General features: G+C 42.4%; 1 protein-coding gene across 2 annotated transcripts in view; it reads right to left on the bottom strand.

Annotated features, from left to right (window-relative positions):
* Positions 1 to 5,086: 5,086 nt before the first annotated feature.
* The window catches only part of ZDHHC15 (zDHHC palmitoyltransferase 15), a 189,775-nt gene continuing 170,146 nt past the window's right edge, over positions 5,087 to 24,715 (bottom strand). Inside the window, exons 11-12 of one of the 2 annotated variants that reach the window (XM_085608240.1) lie at positions 14,309 to 14,386; positions 5,087 to 8,182 (exon numbers count right to left, since the gene is read on the bottom strand). In XM_085608240.1, coding sequence (XP_085464366.1) covers positions 14,343 to 14,386 — 44 coding nt within the window. In that variant the 3' untranslated portion in view covers positions 5,087 to 8,182; positions 14,309 to 14,342. The remainder of the gene's footprint in view (positions 8,183 to 14,308; positions 14,387 to 24,715) is intronic. The other variant, XM_085608241.1, reaches the window with a different exon arrangement.

Here is a 24,715-nt window from a genome sequence, read left to right as displayed (position 1 = left end):
TGGATCCTGAGGGATCGGGACTTAACTCCATTTAGAGTGTGTCAGTTGTCCGATGGTAATGACATTTCCGTAGGACAAGGATGGTGTTAGGAGGAGAGATCATTACTCAGGTGTGTGGGATAATGAAAGAGCCCACTCCAAGATGGACACCAAAAACAGAGGGTGGAACCGCCCCATTTCTCTTTCAATGCCCAGTCCAGGTGTGTGGGATAATGTCAGCATGCCAAATCCAAGATGGCCACCAAAAGCAGAAGGTTAGGGCCAGCCCTTTTCTCTTTCTATGCCCAGCCGAGCAAACGGCCGGGGAGGGGGGCATCCCACCACAAACTCCAGTGACCAGAGGACAAAATGGATGCCCGAGATCAACAATAATGATAGACATAATGATAGATGGTTGGCTGGAACTGTAATTTCACAGGCTAATATGTTTCTGTTTGTTAATAAATCCTTTCAGGCTATGATTGGTGTGTGAGATGATTTCTTAGCATCTACATGAGCGCCCAGGAAAAACACTTTTTCTAGGCTACAAAGGGCTCACAGTTTTGAAGTACATCTGATCATTGGCTTAAAGTGCTCTGACCATATCTCAGAAGCCAGGCAATCTCGGCATTGGCTCAGTACCAATGATCAACTGGATTTCACAGACTGCTGCCTGACACAAAGATCCAATGGTATTGTGCCAGACATTCTTGCATAAGAATTCATCCTGGTGGTCAACTTCTCTGACCCTGCTGATCCTCCGTAAGGCGAGGTCACACATCATGGTGAAGAACCCTGAATACATAAGTTCTTTAATCAAACGTTCTTTCACCTCCCATCTGTTCTAAATTGGACACTCTGAGGTTCAGATATGCTTTGATACCACCCCAGAACCTCTCTGCATTTACCTCAAGAAATGTCATCTGGCCCCCAACCTATGCCCTATTAGGACTTGCTAGTACATTGTTTATTACTTCTCCATCATGCCAAACACTCCATATAATCATAATGCTCTTCTTACAGTGGTGTAATCCATTTACAAATCATAAGTGGGCAGTGAAGTGTCACAAGTGGCAGGAAAGCACTTCTATAAAGTGATATTCTCTGCACAGATGTTTTGGGTGCAAACAACAATAATTGTTAATATTCCATGGAGACCGAGGTCCTGAGCTTTAGCAGGAGTAGTTTATCAAGGGATTACTCAATCTCACAGTCAGCGAGGCCCTCCACTGTAATGGGATTAAGGACATGATGGATCAATCAATGTGGTCCAAGATTATGAACATGGCCAGAAAAAGCTCATAATTTAACTCACGATCTAGATGGCGTTCTGCAGGACCTAGTCCAAACCCAAGGCAAACTTTCTATCCAATGATGAGGGCGTGCGTGCATCGAGCCAAGCATGCCAAATGTTGGGGATATTTTTTAACATATATTTACAAATCAAGATGGCTCCCAAATTTCAAGAAGATGAATGCCAGGTCAAATCTTTTCCCCGGATATTTCCAAATGATGCTTTGCATCTTAAAACAAAGGACTTTAGTTAATAGAAGCACTAGTTTCCAGTACTCAAAATAGGCTATGGGTAAAAATTCTTCGAAGCCTGAGTTAGCCGTTCATCCTTTCCGAGTAAACAAAATCATCACACCTATCATTTTATTTCCTTGAGACATTTCAGTTTGTGGTGGACACTATTTAAATAATGACAATTATGATTTCAAGGTCTTTCCTAATAAATGTAAATCACTATTAACAGCAGATGAACCGACTGACATGAAATTGTCGCTCCTTTTAGAAAAAGCGATAACCAATGAAAAATGGGACTGACTTTAATGAGATATGGATCGGCTATCCTTGTGTAAAATGTAAGATATATTATTTCTACACTAGAACACTCTGAGGCAAATAAGACAATTCCCAAAACAGTCCAAGGATACAATAGAAGTGGTGAAGTGAAAGCCTGTATTTTTCCCATGTTTAATAAAATAATAACATATCTCAGAAACAATGGCTAACCGTATTTAACCAGCGACCAACCGAAGACTCAATTGGGGAAAAACTAAATACTTTCTTTTTCTTAATCAAAAAGGTGTCACCTTTACAATAGGTGCAGCAAGATGGTAGATAAATGTAACTCTTTTAAAATCACTCTTTTTCAATTGCCATGATTTGATCAGCACTGCAATATTGAACATGATGGAGAACTAGTTCCTCAATCTGATGGACTATCTGGGGTTATATATATTTCGGCTACACCTAACGTCAATATTGCTTTTATTTGTTTACAGTGAGCTAATGCGTTCATTTACTAATGTATTAGTTTAGACATGTTTGTAGTATGCATTGCATATTTCTTGTTGCTAGGAACTGAAAATGGATGGGACGAGTAACCAGATGGTTTGATCAAACAGGTATGATTATAGATTTTTTCTTTGAAGTGAAGTAACTAGGAGACAGGTTGTGAAGAAAGAGGGGAAGTGTTAACAGTGCTTTGGGTGGTACATGAGAAGCTTAGCCATTTTTTGCTGCTTTCCGGTTAGTAAAGTGCCTGACCAAGAATTAGGTCCAATATAACGTTATACTTCTTCCATACTCCAGAGCCCACGCGCCCTTTCATCAGCTATGATATGGTAAAAAGCTTAAGTGGGCCGTTCATTTGAATGGGTAATGTATCTACATAGAAGCTTAAGAATGGATTCTTAAAACTTTGTGCAAACAAAAGCCCAACATATGTGCGCCAAAATCAATTTACACAGGTATGGTCACAATCACAAAACACAGAATTGGGAATGTAGCTTTTTACCCTCACAAATGGGATAAGCCTTTACAGATATGCTGCAAGCATGGGGAGTAGTCACATTTGCAAGCTTAGCAGCAAGAGCATGCAGGTTTGCGGGTGTTCATGAGAAGATCCACGAGTTAACCCCTTCAGTGCCCATGACGAGATAGTCTCGTCATGGAGCGCGGTTGCGCTGTGCCCATGACGAGACTATCTCGTCATGAACCCCGCCCGCTAATGAAAGGCCCGGCACAGGGCAGGGTAAGGGCGGGGCACTGAAGAGGTTAAAGTTATGAACACCCAAAACCTTGTGGATTTTAGATATTTACCAGCTACTTGCTGGTAGTTTCTCAACCTGTAAACAAAGATTTAGTTATAACAGCAGCAGTAGTATGTTTCAAATGCGGAAACAGTGGGGAACACCCGCAACCTTCATCTGGGAATCAGGAAAAGGACTTCCCCATGAAGAATAAAAGAATCATAATTGATTTATATAGGAGTGATCTTGGAAAACTTTCTGGAAAGAGATTAGCTCAAATGTAGAAATATCCCTTCGGAGTAAGAGTATCCCCATGTTGCTAAAGGCCCACAAACCAGGCCCAAATAATTTAAATATAGTTAATTAACATTTAAAAGAGTCATTTTTAAATACTGGGTAAAATGTAAAATACCCCCAAATGGATCTAGTGCTTCTGGTATAGAAAGAAGATACAAAAATATGCTGACTTCCAAGGTCTCAACAGTATGGATTTCAGGTAAGCAGGACATGCTCAGGTCTACGACCACAATAAGGCCTTGTCTTTTACAGAATCATTTACAGTGACTGTAACATATTCAATACCATGTACTGGAAGAACATGTGCAAAGGAAGTAAACCTCATGTCTGCATGTATAAGGATGATCAGCTCTTTAGCAGCATGTGATTAAGGCACACCAAGACTCTTTGTCTCGGCGGGACACCTGTTGGGCAGTTGTGCGCTTTACAGATCCAATTTGATTTGTCCGTACCACAGCCAAAAAAGTCCTGCGCCAACTCAGACTCTCCATAACTAAAGGTGCAAACGTAGACGGATAAAGCAAAAAACTAGTGTGACCTTTTATTGGATTATGTAGGATTAATTAAAGGGCCTTATTTGGAGTTTGGGATACTATGTCAAACAGTATCCACCGTATTACAATGCACTTGTGACCCGTTTGACAGAGTGGCCCTAAGTTTTTCACAAGACCCTCCACACTTTATAGTGGCTTACACAATACTCAACTCAGTAGCAATGGTGAAATTAGGTCAGCAGAAAACAAAAAAGTTATGCAACGTGAATCCTGTGGCACGGTGAGAACTGGTCCCACTTCTGGGCATATCTATCACACTTAGGGTGTTGCACAGAGGAAATCAAAAAAGTGATTGGTGGATTGCTTGAATTAATCTCAGCCATTGTTATCTGGGAGTACCAACCGAAACACATTCCTTCTGAATCTATTTAAGTTTTTTCTGCATCTTATATGCATGTATATATGTATGGGTATTTCTATAGTAAGAACCTAGCTAAAAGGCAGCAAAGCGCTGTACACGATTAAATACAAGCATAAAGTCAATGCGCAGTAGTTGCTTTGTAGAATGTTAATACATTGTGTAGTATTGTTCTTTAAATAGGTGTATGTTCAACTCTTTCAAAGAATGGAGTAGTATCGGGGCAGTCCTGATGGACACAGGGATGTAGTTGAAGATCCTGGATACACAGATGGAAAAGGCCTCCTGCCTTGTTTTTTTTTCCTTTTTACACTTCTTAGTCTCCAGTCTGATGGAGTTCTGGCTGCGGCTGTGCCAAGAACGGACAGCTGCAAGATAAGCTGGGTGCTGGTCATGATGGCTTTGTAAATGATGCAGTACATGTAGCAAATAGAAGTCTCTATCTCCTAACATGTTGTTAGTAGTGCAGAGACTCAAAAGCACACAAGCCTTTCCTAAACATCCCCAGGCTGGTGAGGGACATTTGGACAAAAATAAGACTCCAAGTAAGATGGCACATGTTTTTAACTCCGCTTATTTTGCTGCCGTCAGTCTGTAAGTAAGGCACACCCACTTCCCCTCCGACCCTTTCCTGCCACCACAATCCCATAAGTGGGCAAGACCCAAAGCTACTAAGAATCCACTATTTTAATAATGAGGATCTGGCGTGGCTAGCGCTGTGACTGTGACAATCATTATGGAAACATTGCAAATGGACCATACTAAATCATACACCACCATGCCACAAATACATAAAAATACCTTGTGCTTCTTGTACATAGCCGCAAACTCAAGGCAATGCATTCACAGATGCCCAAGGATTCTGCCACAGCAGGGAGTGCCATGTGTTCATAAAACACTTTTTTAATATAGTGTCAGTTTTCATGGTTGCACCTCAATTCCAGCATGATATTGAGCAGTCAATGACCACATCATGAATACAAGCACATGTAGCGTACAGCGTCCACACAGTTGGATGTAGTACTTAAATTTACATAGGTCGCATCCAGGTGCAAAGGCAAGCAAATGCAGAGACACTTTTTATCAGTAAACAACAACACAGTTATAAACAACAGCCCACTCATGGCACAGAGTAAGCTGTATGAAGAATCTGGCACATTGTGTCAGAATTGGATATAAAAGGAATGACTGGAAAATGCTTGTACAGCACATTTGTAAACACCAACCATTTTTGCAATTGAGAAAATAAAAAAGGATTAAATGGAGACATGCCTATGGACTTTAGTAGGAATATAAAAAGGAACAAACATGTTGGTGAAAGTCGCAATTCTAGGAAAAGTGGCCCCTGTTGTCTCATAAAACAGGCTATATTGACACATTCTTCGCGAGCCTGTTCAAGAACAGATGAGACTGCTATATTCTTGATATCGGGCCTCATGAATAAAAAAATTAAAAAGAAACCTAAACTACTCCCATTTGCACAGATCGTTAATAGCACTGGTGACTGGTAAATCTTGGTTCCGTTAATTTTTTTTTCCTGTCCATTCTCACTGATGAGGACTCTCTTAACACATTAAGATAGTCACATACTTTTCATTTATAACATACCCTTTGCTATGTTGTGTTTCTCTTTTCTTACCTGATTTTTAACTGCTTGCACTACTTTTTTACATTTTGTTAGCTGTAGTAAAACAGTCGGTAAAGCTAACCTGTTCCCTACAGAAGTAAACGGAAATCTTACTACATATATTTAGTTTACAAATTGTGGGGCAGACATTTTACAAAACAGACAATGCTATTTTTTAATGTAGATGAAGTGTGCTAAATGAATACACAAATAATTGCACTTTTCCCCGATTTCATATGGGTAGTTCCTAATTTCTAAAAAATATTTTATGAGCTGCATTGAAAAATAATAAGATATTTTCTAAACATTTTTATCTGAGTGATACATTTTCGTCTTTCACTTATAAGCATTCTGTTTTACACCTTGTAATAGGGTCTAGGCACTAAAATGAAAGTACAATTGTTGTTGCATAAATGTTAAAATCAAATCAAATGTATGACTGTTCAATCTGCCCGTAGTGGATTAAGAGTAAATGTGCTCTAAATTGAGTGTAATACTAATGGATCGCTTTGTAATATACTGATTAGCAATTAAAATTTCAGGGTGATTTTAATTATTGTAGTGATTCAAAACCTCAAATGGGGTGAATATTTTGAAAATGGAGAGCTGCAGAATGCTCTTATGTTACGTGAATTTCCCCATTTGAAGTTTGTGGAGGATTACCAAATGGTTGTTGAGGGGCGCTCGTGTCATCAATCTTCTGTATTCAATCTTAACCCTTATCCCACAGTTGAATCAAAGTGGTGGCCCCGTCATCTAAATTATATACGCAAAGTAAATGGTGGCTTACAGAAACAAATAAATTAAATACCAAACTGCAAAGTTCAGAACAGTCTGTATAATGAAACAGGATCTGATGAGAATCATCCAAAGTAGTAAATCATCAAGAGCGCACGGGCCAGATGTATGCTTCACTATCTTAAATACAGCTACTAAGTGGTGGAGCTCAATCTCTGCTGGCTTTAGACACCCATTCAGCCTAAGTATTTTCTTCTTAGCGCTCCCTTTGCATAATAACTTTTAGGTGGGCTGATATGATGTGCTAATCATCACAGAGTATACTGATGCACTCATTAGTGAGTATTTTAAAGTAATGCTGCTATTCGCCAATGCACCAAAGTTACTCCTTTCACCCGGTGAGATGCTAGTTGAGTCTCCTTATTATTTTTCCTCTAATTTTAGTGTTTTAAGCAAACAATGAGCTAAATCCATATACATCTTTATAATACCTTCTTTTCATTCAATTATTTTGATTTCTTTTTCAATATAATGTTCTGGGATGCAAAAAAAAAAAGACAGTCCCAGCAGCATGTTTTTTCTACTAATACCATTAGGATCTTTTTTTCTAACAACCTTGTCTTACTTATTGGTAATGTCTACTTATACAATAATGATCTATTCACATCCTTTAATAATCTCATATGAGCGGTTTACTGATTTTTGACCCTTTTCTTTAAACTTTGCCTCTAGACACTCAATACCACATCACCTAAAACACACACTTTATTTTTTTCACTGTGTCCCGAGACATCTCAAGACTCAATTAAGATTCCTGAAGTGTTGGCACAGCCTACCCCGTTTCATCCGTTAGCTGCCTGCTTGTGACAGTACACCAGTGTCCACAGAAGGTTAAACCCTTGCCTCTGTGCAAGTCTATGGACAATATCCCATTTGCTGCAACTAGGTACACACTTATATGCTTTTATAAATAGAAGAAAATGGTACAAAACGTACCATTTAAACAAAATGGTATAGAAAAGAGAAAGAGAACCATAGAAAGGGCATGTTGAAAGTAAAGTGACTGTAATTGGATAGATTGGCACTAAAGTAGGAGCCATTCTCTCAGTACAAACCAATTCTCACCCATACATAATATTTACAGAGGTTATAATTGGCTTCTGACCTGGTGTGGTCTAGTCCATTAATCTCTGCACGTGTAGAGTGTTGACACTACTCCATTATTACACTGCACATTTTGACGTTTATATGGTGTTTTAGATGCCTTCTTCGCCAGCACTGCAGTGATTAAAAAATGCCCATCCTATTCAGGAAAAGAATGGCTTTGGTCCATTAAACATGTAGCTATGTGCAAAGAAATACTGTCCCATCAGACTTGCCTGTTCAGTAACTTATATAATACAAAATGATCCTTGTGACGGCATCCCAAAATTTCTCTGTGTCACCATCCCACAGAACATATCCAGAATCTGCACGTTCCGGTCAGCTAACACGTCTTGGATTTGCCACGATCCGAAGATCTTTCTAACCTCTTCCATTTAACACTGAGGTTCTTGCAAAATGTTGTTTAGTTTGACCTCTGCGGAAAACCCTGCAACATAAGAAGAAAAAATAGTGAACACCCCTGGGAGAAAAATTGCAACTCACTGCTCAATTGGCTTAGCTGAGTTAGGTACGCACCTTTTTCATTTCATTTGTAATTATTCACTGTGAACAGTTACTGTCAAATGTTAACAAGCATTGAAAATGCAATAGGTCTCGTCTTTGATTAAGTTAAAGCCATTTGCTTTAGTAATGGTATTGTATAGCAAAGCAAATGGCTTTAACTTAATGAAAGGCGAGACCTATTGCATTTAAAATGCTTGTTCTATTCGTCTAACTCTCCCATGCCCTCTCCCCCTACAATCCTTGCCAAACATCCCTTCTACCTGCAACTATCGTTAGTGAGGGCCAAACAGCCTTATCTGCTCTGTAAAGCCTCGACGTGGTGGTGGTGGACGTGGTAGTGGTGGTGGACATGGTGGTGGTGGATGTGGTGGTGGTGATGGGTGTGGTGGTAGACGTGGTGGTGTTGGACGTGGTGGTGGAGGATGTGGTGGTGTACGTGGTGGTGTACGTGGTGGTGGACGTGGTGGTGGTGGACGTGGTGGTGGTGGTGGACGTGGTGGTGGTGGACGGGGTGGTGGTGGTGGACGGGGTGGTGGTGGACGTGGTGGTGGTGGACGTGGTGGTGGTGGACGTGGTGGTGGTGGACGTGGTGGATGTGGTGGATGTGGTGTTGGTGGACGTGGTGTTGGACGTGGTGTTGGTGGTCGTGGTGTTGGCGGACGTGGTGTTGGTGGACGTGTTGGTGGATGTGGTGGTGGACGTGGTGGTGGACGTGGTGATGGACGAGGTGATGGACGAGGTGGTAGACGTGGTGATGGTGGTGGATGTGGTGGAAGAGGTGGTGGTGGACGTGATAGTGGTGGTGGATGTGGTGGTGGACATGGTGGTGGTGGATGTGGTGGACGTGGTGGTGGATGTGGTGGACGTGGTGGTGGTGGTGGACGTGGTGGTGGGAGTGGTGGACAGGGTGGTGGTGGACATGGTGGTGGACGTGGGAGTGGTGGACGTGGTGGTGGTGGTGGACATGGTGGTGGTGGACATGGTGGTGGTGGACATGGTGGTGGTGGACATGGTGATGGTGGTGGACGTGGTGGTGGACGTGTTGGTGGTGGTGGACGTGTTGGTGGTGGTGGACGTGGTGGTGGTGGACGTGGTGGTGGTGGAGGACATGGTGGTAGTGGTGGATGTGGTGGTGGTGGATGTGGTGCTTTGGAGGTGGATGTGGTGGTGGACGTGGACGTAGTGGTGGACGTGGTGGTGGTGGACGTGGTGGTGGTGGACATGGTGGTGGTGGACATGGTGGTGGTGGACGTGGTGGTGGTGGACGTGGAGGTGGAGGACGTGGTGGTGGAGGACGTGGTGATGGTGGTGGACGTGGTGATGGTGGTGGACGTGGTGATGGTGGTGGACGTGGTGATGGTGGTGGACGTGGTGATGGTGGTGGACGTGGTGATGGAGGTGGTGGCCGTGGTGATGGAGGTGGTGGCCGTGCTGGTGGTGGACGTGGTGGTGGGGGACGTGGTGGTGGGGGACGTGGAGGTGGTGGACATGGTGGTGGACGTGGTGGATGTGGTGGTGGACGACTATTGGGTAGGAAGGTGCTGGCAGAATGCGGAAGGAGAGGAGGATCTCGAAGGGGGCACATGGGAGAGCAGAAAGAGGCCAAATATTAGAAACAAAGAACGACGAGTAGATAGGACATGAAACAGATTTAACGGGGTGGTCCCTTCTTATAGCGCATGTGAATGTTCCTGAGCACCCCGTTTTTAGTAAACAGGGGGACCATGGGGAGATTAATTGATTAATCACACATGATGATCGCGTGCAATTAATAACGCATGATGATCGCGTGTGGCAGCTGGTGTTGTTCGAGTCACGGCGTTGGCTTACCAATGTGTGATTCTGGGCAAATTAGTTAATCTCCTGTGCCTTCTAAAAGGCAATGTGCCTTCTAAAAGGCAATGTGTTCCTGTGTGAATGTGCTCTTGTGTAATGTAACTGGGTGTCTTGTAAAGGTCTCTACTACTCTTGAGTTCATTTTGCGCTGTATGAGTTTGCTAAACAAACAGCCAACAGACCTTGTAGAGCAAGAGCCTATTATATCCGTTCATGTAGCGCACGCACAGCAACGAGGGCTCTGTACAGCCCAGTATTGCACACTACACAACAAACAAATATCCGTTCATGTAGGGCACGCACAGCAATGAGGGCTCTGTACAGCCGAGTACTGCATTTAAAATTTAAAGCGCATTACAGCGCAATGCTCCGTTAATAAAATTAAAAAAAAACGTTGTGCCTGCAGTGAGAGTGGCTGACAAAGAAAAGAAACAAGATTGCGGCCACATCCAGTCCAGCATCCCGCAGCCTGCCCTAAACCCAGGATCACAATGGCCGGACATCACGCAGAGTAAAAGGGAAAGAAAATAGCATAGTAAGCAGGAGGCAGTGTGCACACGTCCACAATAACGCTGCTAATGCCTTTGCTGCAGATGAAGGTCCGATTCCACTAGGAGAACAAGCGCGGTCCCGAAAGTGAAAGAGGACCGCGCTGCAGCCGGAGCATGGGGATCTCTTGTCTTTATGGGGCCATATGTTTCTAATTAGAAACACATGGCCCCATAAAGATAAGAAAGTGCTTTGCGACACCAGCAAAGCAGGCGACCCAATCCGGCTCGGAGGCCAACGGGTGTACAGAAAACCCTAATTTCCAATGGCAGGCCACCGTTTAGCATAAACTGTGACGCCAGCCAATGGAAATGAGGGGCGGGGCTTAAAGCCCTTTTCTAAAACTCCTTGTACACCATAAATCTCGACAAGGCGAGCAGCGCTTTGCACTGCAACGCCATGCAAGACCTAAAAATGGAGAGTTCAGGGAAGTACAGTAAACCATAAATTCCTATCTGTGTCAACCAAAGCAGCAGAAGCATTGTTGTCTGATATTATTTGACAGTGTGTTCAGATGAAGGTGCTATAAGGGAGTACCAACTTCTATGGCTGCCAACTTCATGCATCGCATGTGCAGACTGCCAGTGGTATGCCCATCAGTGTATTTAGTTACAAGTAGACCTGGGCGTAATTTTAATTACTCTGGCGTAATCAGAGTAATTTCGGTAATTCCACATTCTTTTTGTAGCGGAATTATCGATAATAACGCAATTACGCCTGCTCGCATAATTAAGAGCAATTTGGGGCACACTTAGAGACCATGAATGCAATAAGCGCTGTTTCTTAATGCCATTTTGGATGAAAGAGTGCATTTTCTGTGCTAAACAAATCGCATTTAATACCGGGAGTAAGTTGGGGGGGGGGGGGGTGAACTCTATCCCAACAGCACAATTTAGCTCTATTTCTTAGCGCAGAATGCCTTTTTACGCTCATTTTGGACCCGAGAGAGGGGTTTTGCGATAAGAAAATAGTGCTGAATGCCAGTGGTAAGTTGGGTGAAAATTCTATCCTAAGAGCACGCAAGCGTGAGCGGCTGTTCACACTTGCTATTCATGTTATGTTCCATCAAGTGCTATTTCGTTGCACAAAATGCATTCTTGAGCCCATTTTGGACGCAAAGAGGCATTCTTTGCACTAATGCGGAATTACTCTTCTTGCATAATCAAGCGTACTCACTTGCAATTCTGTGTGATTATGCAAGACTGAATTAAGCGAGTTATGCCCACCCCTAGCTACAGGGACTGTTAGCAGAAGAATGAGTTAAGTTTTCATAGCATCATCCACTCTGCTCCGTTCAGGAAAGTGAACACTTTGAGTGGGTTTCTATATTACAGGTTTCTCATAATGTCTTCTGTAATACTGTACTTCTAGCATAGAAAAAATAGGCTTTCACTAATGGGTAGGATGCAATATCACTATCTCCATTAACTATTCCTTTACTCCTGGGCTAACCACCTAATGCACATATAAAATACCCCCTCCTGAGTTAGCCCTGCTACGCCTGGGTATTTTTGCTATTGCCCTGGAAAAGGGTAGGGGTAATGGAAGCAGCTTTAAAATGGTTGCAACCCTGCCTTACTTAGCTGTAGATTGGGTACCTAGTTTCATTCACTCTTATGGAAACTTGTGGAGTACCACAGAGCTCCTCTCTTTCTCTACCACTTATCTGCAGGCATCCTTTGGAATAGTTGCTGAGGAATTACTAGGTTAATTTTCAGATGTTTGTTGGCGTTATCCAAATGTATGTCCTCGTACATAATGACCACAGCTGTTGCGCAAAGATCATCAATGGATGAAAGATAGACTGCTCTCTGTAAACAAAGGTAACCCCGATTTACCGGTCCTATGTGGGACTAATTTCGACTTTTTCACCATCTACTGTCGTGTATGCCTAATAGTGTCTCCAACCGGAGCTTAGCAAGTAAAAACCTGGCAGTAATCTTGGATGCGTATCTCAACTCTACTTCCTTGATCAACAGCATGGTGCCGGCTGTTCCTTTTCAGCTTTCCACGCTTTCAAACTCAATACTGCTGCAGCTAATCTGAGCCCTTGAAGCGCGACTTCATTCATGCGCGTCGATATGGTCATCAATTCTGGGACAAGCATGTTTACACTATATGTTATTGGAATTTCAGCTACAGGGAGATGAAGAGACTTGCCCAGACATCTCTTTAGCAATTATCAGTGCTGTGACTGGAGAGACCATTCCAAGGTCAGCATCTTGGCCACAATGTAGCACAACTTACTTATTTGCTTGGGAAGCATCTCTCTCAACCTTCTGCACATCCAGGTGACAAAGGTGCCACCTGTGCCTGCATATCACAGAACATTATTCACTGAACCAGGATCTGCAGAGGCTAAAAACCCAGAAAGCAATGGCAGTTTCGACAGAATGAGGAGTAGCTTCATAGAGGAGTTTGGGGTTTTCACAATAGATTGCCCTGGGAGTGGACATTGTCAGTGGGGGGGAACATCTACACTGTGTGGCTTTGAGGTTATTAACTTGTGATGTCCTTTCCCAAAGTCATTGCACTAATAAAGTATGTCTGAAAGGCACATTCAACACCCCTATTGTTTGCTGAAGGGGAAAGCAGAAGGTATATCAGTAAAAACATGTTTTCCTTAAAAAAAAAAAAACACATAATATAGAAAAACAGAAAGGCAATTGAACATTGACCCTAATCTTACCACTGGGAGTTTCCTACTTTATTACAAACTTGAAAGTACGTGCACAACCTTGTGTTGAGTCACACGTTGTAGTAAGGTATCCCGTGCCTCCTGGGTATCACTCACTTAACTCGAGTGAAAATTTAAACGAACTGGTTGCACCCCCACTATCGTGGGGTATGTCCCCAGGGCACTGGTGTTGTTGCCTCCTATGGAGGTTAATATGCTGTCCCAAATTTTCTCATTAAGAGAAAATTTGGTAAAACATATTTGCCCTGGGGACATACCCCACGACAGTCTGGGTGCAACCAGTTTCCGACTTTAGACACATTCACCAGTCGAGGGATTGTGGACAACTGGGATGTGGTAGCCGCACACCTATGTGTTGTCAAAAAAAGCAATTGGGTCAGGCTGGTCATCTAAATTCCATACAAGGTGCCTAGTGGGAAACTCATATCTGTTTGAAAGAGCCTTCACATTAAGGATGAAAATATGAGGTAACTGTAAACGCAGCAGTTTTCTACACTCAGATATGGGTTCTCAAGCGGTTTGTGTGTCCAAGCTTAGTTTAATGCAGTGCTGTGGTACATTTGGATAGTGTCAACATTATTCTCCTACATTTTCTTCAAGTGCTTTTCCTGCACCAAGACCTTGTACCTTATTCCTTATATAGAACACCATTCAAATTGGGTGTTTTTCTGAATAGTTCCTGTGCACCTAACACGAATTGGACCTATTTTAGTAATCTCAGATTGTCTCTCAAGGTATTTCCTCACAACGTGTCTTTCTGTGCACAATCCAGAGTAACATCGCCTGCCTTAAATGGCACATTATGTTATATTGTATTATTATTATTATTATTATTTTTTGTGGTATATTACTGCCTTGTGTCAAACTCTGTGATGCAGGTATCAATAACACAGGAGAGAGGGAACAATAACAGAATGAAAACAAAGGTCACGGTTTCCAGTAAAAGCATTATCATACAGCGCTGACCTGGTAGCGTCGCGGGCTTCACATCACACCGCTGCTATGTCTCCATCTCTATGGAAATGGCCGAACTTCCGTGATAAGCTGCAATAGTCAAATAAAAAGATTGCAAATAGTTGCAAGATAAGTAATTTCTCTTATTGCCACCACAAACCAGTATTTTAATCCTGGTGCAAAGAGATAGAAAAACAAGTGGCTTCCCAACAAACACAAAGCAGACATTTCTTACCTCTAAAGGGATTTCCTAGTTGACAGGGAAGGATTCTGTATTTAATTAGTGAACAACCCACCAGTGTTTTTGACCACTCTCAGCATGTAAAAACCACAAGCGTACCTCAGTCGGTATTCAGCATGGGTGGAACCGACCATTCAAGAGTCGTACGCAGAAATGCTATTTCCAACTGCAAAGCGTCTACAACATCTGCAGAGTTTACGCATGACGCCTAGGTGGGTATCTATAAGTGTTCCCAGATGAGAGTTGGGAGAATGAGAACAAAATGCAACACAAATGGATTGAACAGTCATAACTGTGTGGGTTTTCACCAACATCTTCAAAGTCTTTATCACACTTCCCTCCACTGCTAAGTTAAATACTGAGGTAACCACATGTAAGCAGTGAACTAAGTCTGGCTTACACACCATAAGGAAATTCTCTGTACACAAAATGCTTCCTAATAATAAAATGAAGGAATTTGAATACATTTGAATCAATTTCAGTTTTTTCATTAAGCTAGCGAGTTGGAATTTATTCCACAGTCTGGAGACTCCATGCCTGTTAGGTTAGGAACATTAGACATACTCCAGCAAAGTTACAAAGACCATACATTTCCTTCTTATGATGTTTTGAGAACTGTATAAAGGATCTCTATAAATGCAGCACCGATTGGAGAAAGATAGTAGCTCTGAAATGCACAGTCCTTGCTAATGCATCCCAAGGTTAACAGCTTTTCTGGAAATCGAAACCGAGATATGTTTTGGAGCTCCAGACCTTGAAACATTCCTGGACACTGGAGGGCCTGCTGCTCTCTCCAGCCATGGTGTTGGACCAGATTCATAAACATTTAACTTATGACTTTAAAATTTTGGTTTTAGTGTTGAAATTGTGACTCATAGAATCAGGATTTCAATATTATGCCAGATATGACTGCACAAAATCTGTCAGTACAGTATGCATTTGCTGTTGTAAGCAGAGGGATAAAGATCAGAGCATGGGACTGGACTCTGGGACATGGAGGATTTTAAGAAATGGCTTTTCAAGTTCAAATATAGTAATAAAAAACTCTGATTAATTTTGCAGATCGGCAAAAGTTGCTCCAAGCAGAGGGTGTAGGTGAAGGGATTTCTCTGCATGGAAACGTTTTCCATATGGAGGCAAACTGGGAAAGAAATGGAGAAAATGCAGATTATCCTAACAATAAACGTGCAGATTACCTGGAAATTTACGATTTTCATAGCATTTTTGGCATTCTTTGGGGATTGTTTTAAAACAGGCCTCTTGTCTGAACATTAATGCATCCTGATGTCTTCAAGTATAGAGTGTTTCATCGCCGGAGAACCGGAATAAAGTAGAAATCGCAGTTATCACTCATGAAGCTGTATAACATGCCAGAGAATCGGCCTACAGTATAAACCACAACAATCACTTGTGGATCTATATAACACACCAGAGAGTCGGCTTATACTAAAAAACCACAACAATCAATCATGGCTCTCTATAACATACCAGAGATTCGGCTTACAGTACAAACCACAACAATCAATCATGGATCTCTATACGCACACCAGAGTCGGCCTACAGTACAAATCATAACAATCACTCATGGATCTCCATACACACACCAGAGAGTCGGCTTACACTAAAAACCACAACACTCAATCATGGATCTCTATACGCACACCAGAGTCGGCCCACAGTACAAATCACAACAATCACTCATGGATCTCCATACACACACCAGAGAGTCGGCCTACAGTACAAATCACAACAATCACTCATGGATCTCTATACACACATCAGAGAGTCTGCCTACAGTACAAATCACAACAATCACTCATGGATCTCTATACACACACCAGAGAGTCTACCTACAGTACAAATCACAACAATCACTCATGGATCTCTATACACACACCAGAGAGTCTACCTACAGTACAAATCACAACAACCAATCATGGATCTCCATACACACACCAGAGAGTCGGCCTACAGTACAAATCACAACAATCACTCCTGGATCTCTATACACACACCAGAGAGTCTACCTACAGTACAAATCACAACAATCACTCATGGATCTCTATACACACACCAGAGAGTTGGCCTACTGTACAAATCACAACAATCACACATGGATCTCTATATACACACCAGAGAGTTGGCTTACACTAAAAACCACAACACTCAATCATGGATCTCTATACACACACCAGAGAGTCGGCCTACAGTACAAATCACAACAATCACTCATGGATCTCTATACACACACCAGAGAGTCTACCTACAGTACAAATCACAACAACCAATCATGGATCTCCATACACACACCAGAGAGTCGGCCTACAGTACAAATCACAACAATCACTCCTGGATCTCTATACACACACCAGAGAGTCTACCTACAGTACAAATCACAACAATCACTCATGGATCTCTATACACACACCAGAGAGTTGGCCTACTGTACAAATCACAACAATCACACATGGATCTCTATACACACACCAGAGAGTTGGCTTACACTAAAAACCACAACACTCAATCATGGATCTCTATACACACACCAGAGAGTAGGCCTACAGTACAAATCACAACAATCACTCATGGATCTCTATACACACACCAGAGAGTCGGCCTACAGTACAAGTCACAACAATCACTCATGGATCTCTATACACACACCAGAGAGTCTACCTACAGTACAAATCACAACAACCAATCATGGATCTCCATACACACACCAGAGAGTCGGCCTACAGTACAAATCACAACAATCACTCCTGGATCTCTATACACACACCAGAGAGTCTACCTACAGTACAAATCACAACAATCACTCATGGATCTCTATACACACACCAGAGAGTTGGCCTACTGTACAATTCACAACAATCACACATGGATCTCTATACACACACCAGAGAGTTGGCCTACTGTACAAATCACAACAATCATAGATTGATCTCTATATACACACACACACACCAGAGAGTCGGCCTACAGTACAAACAACAACAATCAATCATGGATCTCTATACACACACCAGAGAGTTGGCTTACACTAAAAACCACAACACTCAATCATGGATCTCTATACACACACCAGAGAGTAGGCCTACAGTATAAATCACAACAATCACTCATGGATCTCTATACACACACCAGAGAGTCGGCCTACAGTACAAATCACAACAATCACACATGGATCTCTATACACACACCAGAGAGTTGGCTTACACTAAAAACCACAACACTCAATCATGGATCTCTATACACACACCAGAGAGTAGGCCTACAGTACAAATCACAACAATCACTCATGGATCTCTATACACACACCAGAGAGTCGGCCTACAGTACAAATCACAACAATCACTCATGGATCTCTATACACACACCAGAGAGTCTACCTACAGTACAAATCACAACAACCAATCATGGATCTCCATACACACACCAGAGAGTCGGCCTACAGTACAAATCACAACAATCACTCCTGGATCTCTATACACACACCAGAGAGTCTACCTACAGTACAAATCACAACAATCACTCATGGATCTCTATACACACACCAGAGAGTTGGCCTACTGTACAATTCACAACAATCACACATGGATCTCTATACACACACCAGAGAGTTGGCCTACTGTACAAATCACAACAATCATAGATGGATCTCTATATACACACACACACACCAGAGAGTCGGCCTACAGTACAAACAACAACAATCAATCATGGATCTCTATACACACACCAGAGAGTTGGCTTACACTAAAAACCACAACACTCAATCATGGATCTCTATACACACACCAGAGAGTAGGCCTATAGTACAAATCACAACAATCACTCATGGATCTCTATACACACACCAGAGAGTCGGCCTACAGTACAAATCACAACAATCACTCATGGATCTCTATAACACTTAACAGAGTTGGCGTACAGTACAATCTACAACAATCACTCGTAGATCTCTACAGTATGACTGAGATGGACTACAGTACAAAACACAAAAATCACCCATGGATCTCTATAACAGGCCAGAGAGTCGGCCTATAGTACCAGCCACAACAATTGCTCATGGGTTGCTATTTTTCACAACAGAGAATTAGAACCAGCATGTTCCCAAGTGAAATCAGCATGTTGCCAAAAGACTGGAGCTATACTGACAAGACATCTGAACCTAGAGACTAGCTTCTGTTTGGAAGAGTTCACTGGAACTACAACTTTGGAAACTACTGTGTTAGAGTGCCAGGCGACACATCTAAAGAAAGTAAAATCAGCTCAGAAAGTCATGTTGACATTCCTAAAGTAAGTGGCCCAACTCTCCAGTCCTGGCAACTACAAAAATCTGGACTGGGGTGCTCTTGTGAATACTGTTGGTGCGCTGCTCTGGTCTAGTGGTCACTTTTGATAACCTGTTCTTTTGAGAGTTGCTTTACCACTCATTCATCACAGGCTATTTTTCTCAAATTGCCATTTAATCTCTTTATCTTTTTGTGTTAATTGCTGTACCATTTAATTTTATCTTTTAAATTGGACTTTTTCAGGACGTTGAACTTTATATCTATTTAAAAGAACTGTTGTTTTTGAGTTGTTAACTCTCTTTTTTAATGGAGATTTACCTTGTAACCCAGCCCAGTACTGTGTAATAAATACTTTAAAGTTACAAACAGGAAACTCTGGCAAGAGTCACACTTTTATATATTTTATCAAACCACAGACTAGGTAGTCCTAAGAAGATCCTTCTTCCATTTGAATGGAGAAGTATTAGCTGCTAAAGAGTAACTTTCACTAATTTAAGTCTCCATCACTTGCAATGCATGGTATTGTCTGTGCAACCTGCTAAGTTCTTAATTTATTTCTATTCATTAGTGATTTACAAAGCGTGCAATTTCCCTTCAAAATAGATTTTGCGCAGAAAGACACAAAGTCATATGCTTTCAACTCAGGACTTTTCTATCCCTTCACTACAGGGGATTCTGTGCGAAAATACTTGTTAGTGAACTGAAATTGCACAACACTCAAATATGTAAAAAATGGTTGAAATCTAACAGAGGAAACCTTCAAGACTACCCTCGTCCCTAAAAAAATGCTTTATTCCTCGGAGTGGATACCATCTTAAATATCAGACGATTCTATTCCCTCATGTGTGAGGCCTCCGACGAGTGCCCATTCTGGCTGAATCTCGCTTGACATGGTTAAAGCATATGGTACCTTAAATTGGAACTACATGTGCAGAGTACTACACCTATTCAGATTCGGAGTTGATCAGACTGGCAAGAGTTAGAACCTGGCAGCATATATCCAATCAATTCTAACTTTGGTGAGGTAGGACTGCCCCCAATTCTCTTTGCCCTCCTCCTTGACCCTTTTTTCTCATAAGGTCTGAAACTTGGGACAGGGGTGCAGCATACCTTTCAGTGAGCGAACACAGGCCCACAACCTGTACACGGATGATATGCTCATATATGTGCAAGGTTTACAGTGGGCATGACTGCTATTGCTGGAGCATTGCGAGTTCGGTGCTCTTTCTAGGTTACAAGTTAATTATAGCAAATCTTCGATCTTTCCCCTCAGAAAGAACACGCTGGAGCAGAAGACCCACCTTGGTGAGGACCGACTGGCCTGGGCCTCCGCTACTTTAAGATATCTTACCATTCAAATATATCATGAACAAATGGATACCCTGGAAGGGAACCTGGGCAGAGCAGTGAGATCGTTCCGATCGTAGACCCAGTTCTGTACCACCCTCCGTCTGTTTATGGCTGGCTGAGTAGTCCTGTCACAGATGATGATGCTCTCTCGCTTTTATATTTCTTTGCAAATCTCCCAGTATTGGTCCCCATTCCCCCAGGATTTTCTGAGATCTTGAGTCCCTTTTGGTGGGATTAATAGTGGGCTAAAGGATTGGTAGAGTTGTACTACATAAGGTCAAGCTGCCACCATCGGGGGGGGGGGGGCATGGGAGCGCCTGACTTACGAGACTACTACCTGGCAGTGCAGCTCCAGTGGGTGGCATACTGGTTCGCTGGGTACCATCACGAGGAGACAAGAATACTGCATGCCCAGATACGCAATGGTGCCCTACAGAGCACACTATTCCCCGGCGTTTTGTGTTCTGGCCTTTACTCCCGTCTACGGCCCACAGCTGCTTGAAGCATAGCTTCCCCCAAAGTGGCTCGACCAAGCTGATACTCTCTACTTCTCCCGCTTAGGAAGAACCGAGAATCGGATGTGCACCCACTACTCGATACACTACATAGCATTGAGCATGGTTGGTGCCTTATCACATGGGTTTACAAAACATTCTAATGGGACCCCTCCTTTGCACTACCTCCCTTAAGGCACCAATAAGAGATATCTCTGGGGCTCAATGACTCTGGTTGAGATTCCTCAGATATCACTGTGATATCCCCAGGAATGCCAAATTCATACACTTTAATATCCTCAAATGTCCCTACTTAACCCCCACAGGCTACACTTGGTTTACCAGCTGTGACGGACGTTTGTAAGCGATGCTGACCATCTCCATGCATATGATGTGGTCTTGCTCATTGCTACAACAATATTGGAGAAAGGTGCTACATGAATATCTAGCAAGCTACTAAGCGATCAGATGTTACCAATGCTCAACGCTGCTTGTTGGGACTGTTCCCTAGACCTACAAATAAGAAGGACACTATGGGATTTATAGATTTGTCTCTCCTTTTAGCTAACATAGCCATGCCAATGAGGTAAGTTCCCACTCCCTCCCCTGCTTTTACAGTGGAGAAAGGAAGTTATAAGGTGGGTAAGTGTGGAGAGTACGCCCATACACAGGGAAAAAAGGAGAGGTCTGCACAAGTACACATTAGCAGAGTTCTGGGACACAATCCTACATGATTTTAAGGAGCACACCAATAGTGACACCAGACCGCAGTGGGCCTCCTACTTATGATACGGAGTCATACCTGGGTGATCTCTCACCCATGCTATAAAATGAAGGTGACCCTCTAACCCCTATGGTATCATTTATATATCTTTCTCCACATGACCTAGTAAGTCCCAGCAAAAGGACTAGTTCCAGAGGCTCTAATCAATGTTATGTCTGTAGGAGGGCAGGATGCATAATCTCTTTCCTTTTCCTGATGATAGGTTACTGTGGGAATGGGCAGTTTATAGAGATTTATTATAGAGTTTCCTAGGCCTCTCTGGTAGGCAGGCCTCATTTGCAATAATAATCCTGAAAACTCCTGCAACACCATTGTGTTTACCGATTTACATTGTGTAACAGATATGCTGCCTTAGGATGTAAGTACAATGCTAACATGACTTGTATGTTCTTTTAAGCCATTCAAAATATATATATTTTTTTAAATGAAAAACAGAAATATTTTAAAAAGACATGTGGGCATCATAGCCTAGCTTGCTACAGCTATGCATTCTATCAGAGACAAATGAAACTTCTGTGGAAAATAGCAGAATCCTCTAGATGTCAATTGTTAGCACACTATGTGCATAAACATAATTATTGTCATTTCATACCTGTCTCTCCTGATATTCAAAGACCTTGTATGTCAGTCTGAGAGGAAGTGGTACGCCTTGCACCACTAAGTGAGAACAGCACTGACAAAGACCAGATAATGTAAAGAGGACGGGGAAAACGAAGCTTAAATCCCACCTTCTAAGAAGTTAGCAGTTTAGGGATATGATCAATAGATTTATTGAGCATGTTTAATTTCAATCACTACCCCAACCGGAAATCATCCAGGATGTAGATATTTGTTTTTAAAATGCTTGACTCAGAAACAGTAGCCAAAGTTCCTTGCAGAATGGATTGCTCGTCTGGAATTTTAAGAGTTGGATGGAGGCCTCATCAAACCAGAGTCCAAGATTAACTCAAACAAAGTCATCCTTTCAAAGGCTGCCATTTGGTATTCATATCAGTGAAAGAGGCCACCAGGCAAGGCACAATATGAGAAAGATAAGGGTAGGACTGACTATGACTGTCCTCGGGATCCAGGCCCCCGGGGACATCATGACTCTTTAAAGGGTTAACAAGGAGTTGTTAGGAGAAAAGACAATGGGCCAGATGTACGAAGATGCAATTTAGCATTTTCTAAATAGCGACTCCATAGGAATCGCTATTTAGGAAATGCAAAATGATGTGTATGAAATTACCTATTTCCTGATATAGAGTACTACACAGTAGGAATCGCTATTAGGAAATCACATGCCATTCGTACCAACGGGCCAGTTTTGCATTTCCAAAATAGCAATTTCTTATTTGAAAACCGCTATTTTGGAAATGTTAAACCAAAGATGGCTATGGGCATAGTGCCCCCCCCCCCCCCCCCCGAAATGCACCACAATAATAGTGGTGCACGTGTAGAGCACACATTGGCCTAGGAGCTGGCATGCACTCTATTGCTCTTCATAAAAAAATCATCTTTGGGTGCTTTTTTAAAGTTGCACATGGTTACCATCGACTTTGAGCCAATGGTAATTGCATTTCCTTAATGCTCATTTGCATTTAGGAAATGCTTTGTACTTGTGCTAAGAAATCGCAAATAGGAAATCCCTATTTGAGATTTCCTATTTAGGGAATCGCAAAATGCGATTTCATCTGGGTAGAAATCTCATTTTGTGATTCCCTAATAGGGCTTTGTACATAGGAAAAGGCTGTTATGCATTTCTTAATGGTCTGAAATTGCTATTCGGCCCGTTAAGAAATGCAAAAGGCCTTCATACATTGGTTTCTAACCATCAATGTATGAACCGCTTCCAGAATGCAAATAATTTGGATCCACAAGTCACAGTTACGCAGTCATAATGACCAGAATCCAGATACTTTGCTTTCACAGACCCATGCTGAACGCACCGTAGTGGCCAGTTGTCGGCATGTAATGATAACGGAAAACCGAAGCACTCGAACCATCTGGGAAACAGGATGGGCCAAAAGGAATCCACAGAGTGCTTTATACATCTCAATCATTTCCGTTTCAATTGTAAAATAAATGATCTCAGACCGATTCCTGCCCAAAACCTGGAATTCTCCCCTTTCTCAGGTGCTCCTCTAGTTACAAACACATGGATCATTCTTGAAGTCCTCAGCAACATCCGAGATCCTTGGCTCAAGGCTGCCGTGCACCGGACACGGTCCTCAGTTTGTGCACGCTAAATAATGCAGCGTGTTGAAACAGTAGCCCAGTTGTTAGAACTGGTGTGCGCGCCTTCTCTGTACACTTGAGCTCATGGTGCTGGGTGATGTTCAGGTACGGGCCATTAAGTAAATTACAGCTACTAAAAGGATCACTTACTCAACCTGGCTATATCGCCTACAGACAGAGCCCCACACCTTAACCCTGGCTGACACAGGTGAACAAACATCTCCAATAGTAAATAGAAGGGAAGCTAAACTCTGACTGGCTGATCTTTTAAATGACAAATGATGGGAGTGCAAAAGAAACACGCTTCCCATGCACATCCATCCATACCGCCCCTCACTCCTCTTAGTGCTGTTAAATATCCCAGAGCTGTGCGAAGAAAAGGATGGGCTCAGTGCTCTTTACGAAATGAGCAATGGTGGATTTTGTGCCGTAGAGGTTCAGCGGCCACTGGCAGTTTGAGGACCGCCCACCAGCCCTAAGCCTACTTGGTTAGACAATTTGCCGGTGTCAAGGTTAGTTCTACAAGTTCCAGTCAGGGCCAAAGGCGAGAAGGTGTAGTCCTTCTAAGTACATAATGAGGTGCACTAGGCCCACTATCTGCTGGTGAATTTGCAGCCTCATGAACCACTTCATGACCTTCTGTATGTACCATGACTTAGGGCTATAATCCATAGTGAACTGGATCTGTATGTCTAAACTTTATAGGGAGGAGCGTGATTGTCAAACATATTTTGTTCACTTTGCTACCATTATACGCCTCCAAGAAACAGTATTCAGAGCATTTGTCTTAAAGATAGTTTTGTGCAAAACCTAATAAGACCTAAGTAGTATAAAATGCATACACATGAATGATGTGATAATCACTTATGTATTGTGAATTTGGAATGAGCAAGATATTTCGTGCCCCAAATTAAAAAATATACTTCAATGGAAAGGATTTTTAAACCAAGAAGATTTGCTGACTGACTGGGTAATAATGGAAGGGGTTGGCTTTCAAATATGAGCTGGGCGAGAGTTTAACACTAGAAAATGCCG

This window comes from Triturus cristatus, chromosome 5_2, assembly GCF_964204655.1.
Source record: "Triturus cristatus chromosome 5_2, aTriCri1.1, whole genome shotgun sequence".
Taxonomy (NCBI): domain Eukaryota; kingdom Metazoa; phylum Chordata; class Amphibia; order Caudata; family Salamandridae; genus Triturus; species Triturus cristatus.
The sequence above is the reverse complement of the archived record's forward strand: the minus strand, read 5'-3'. Positions and strand labels throughout refer to the sequence as shown.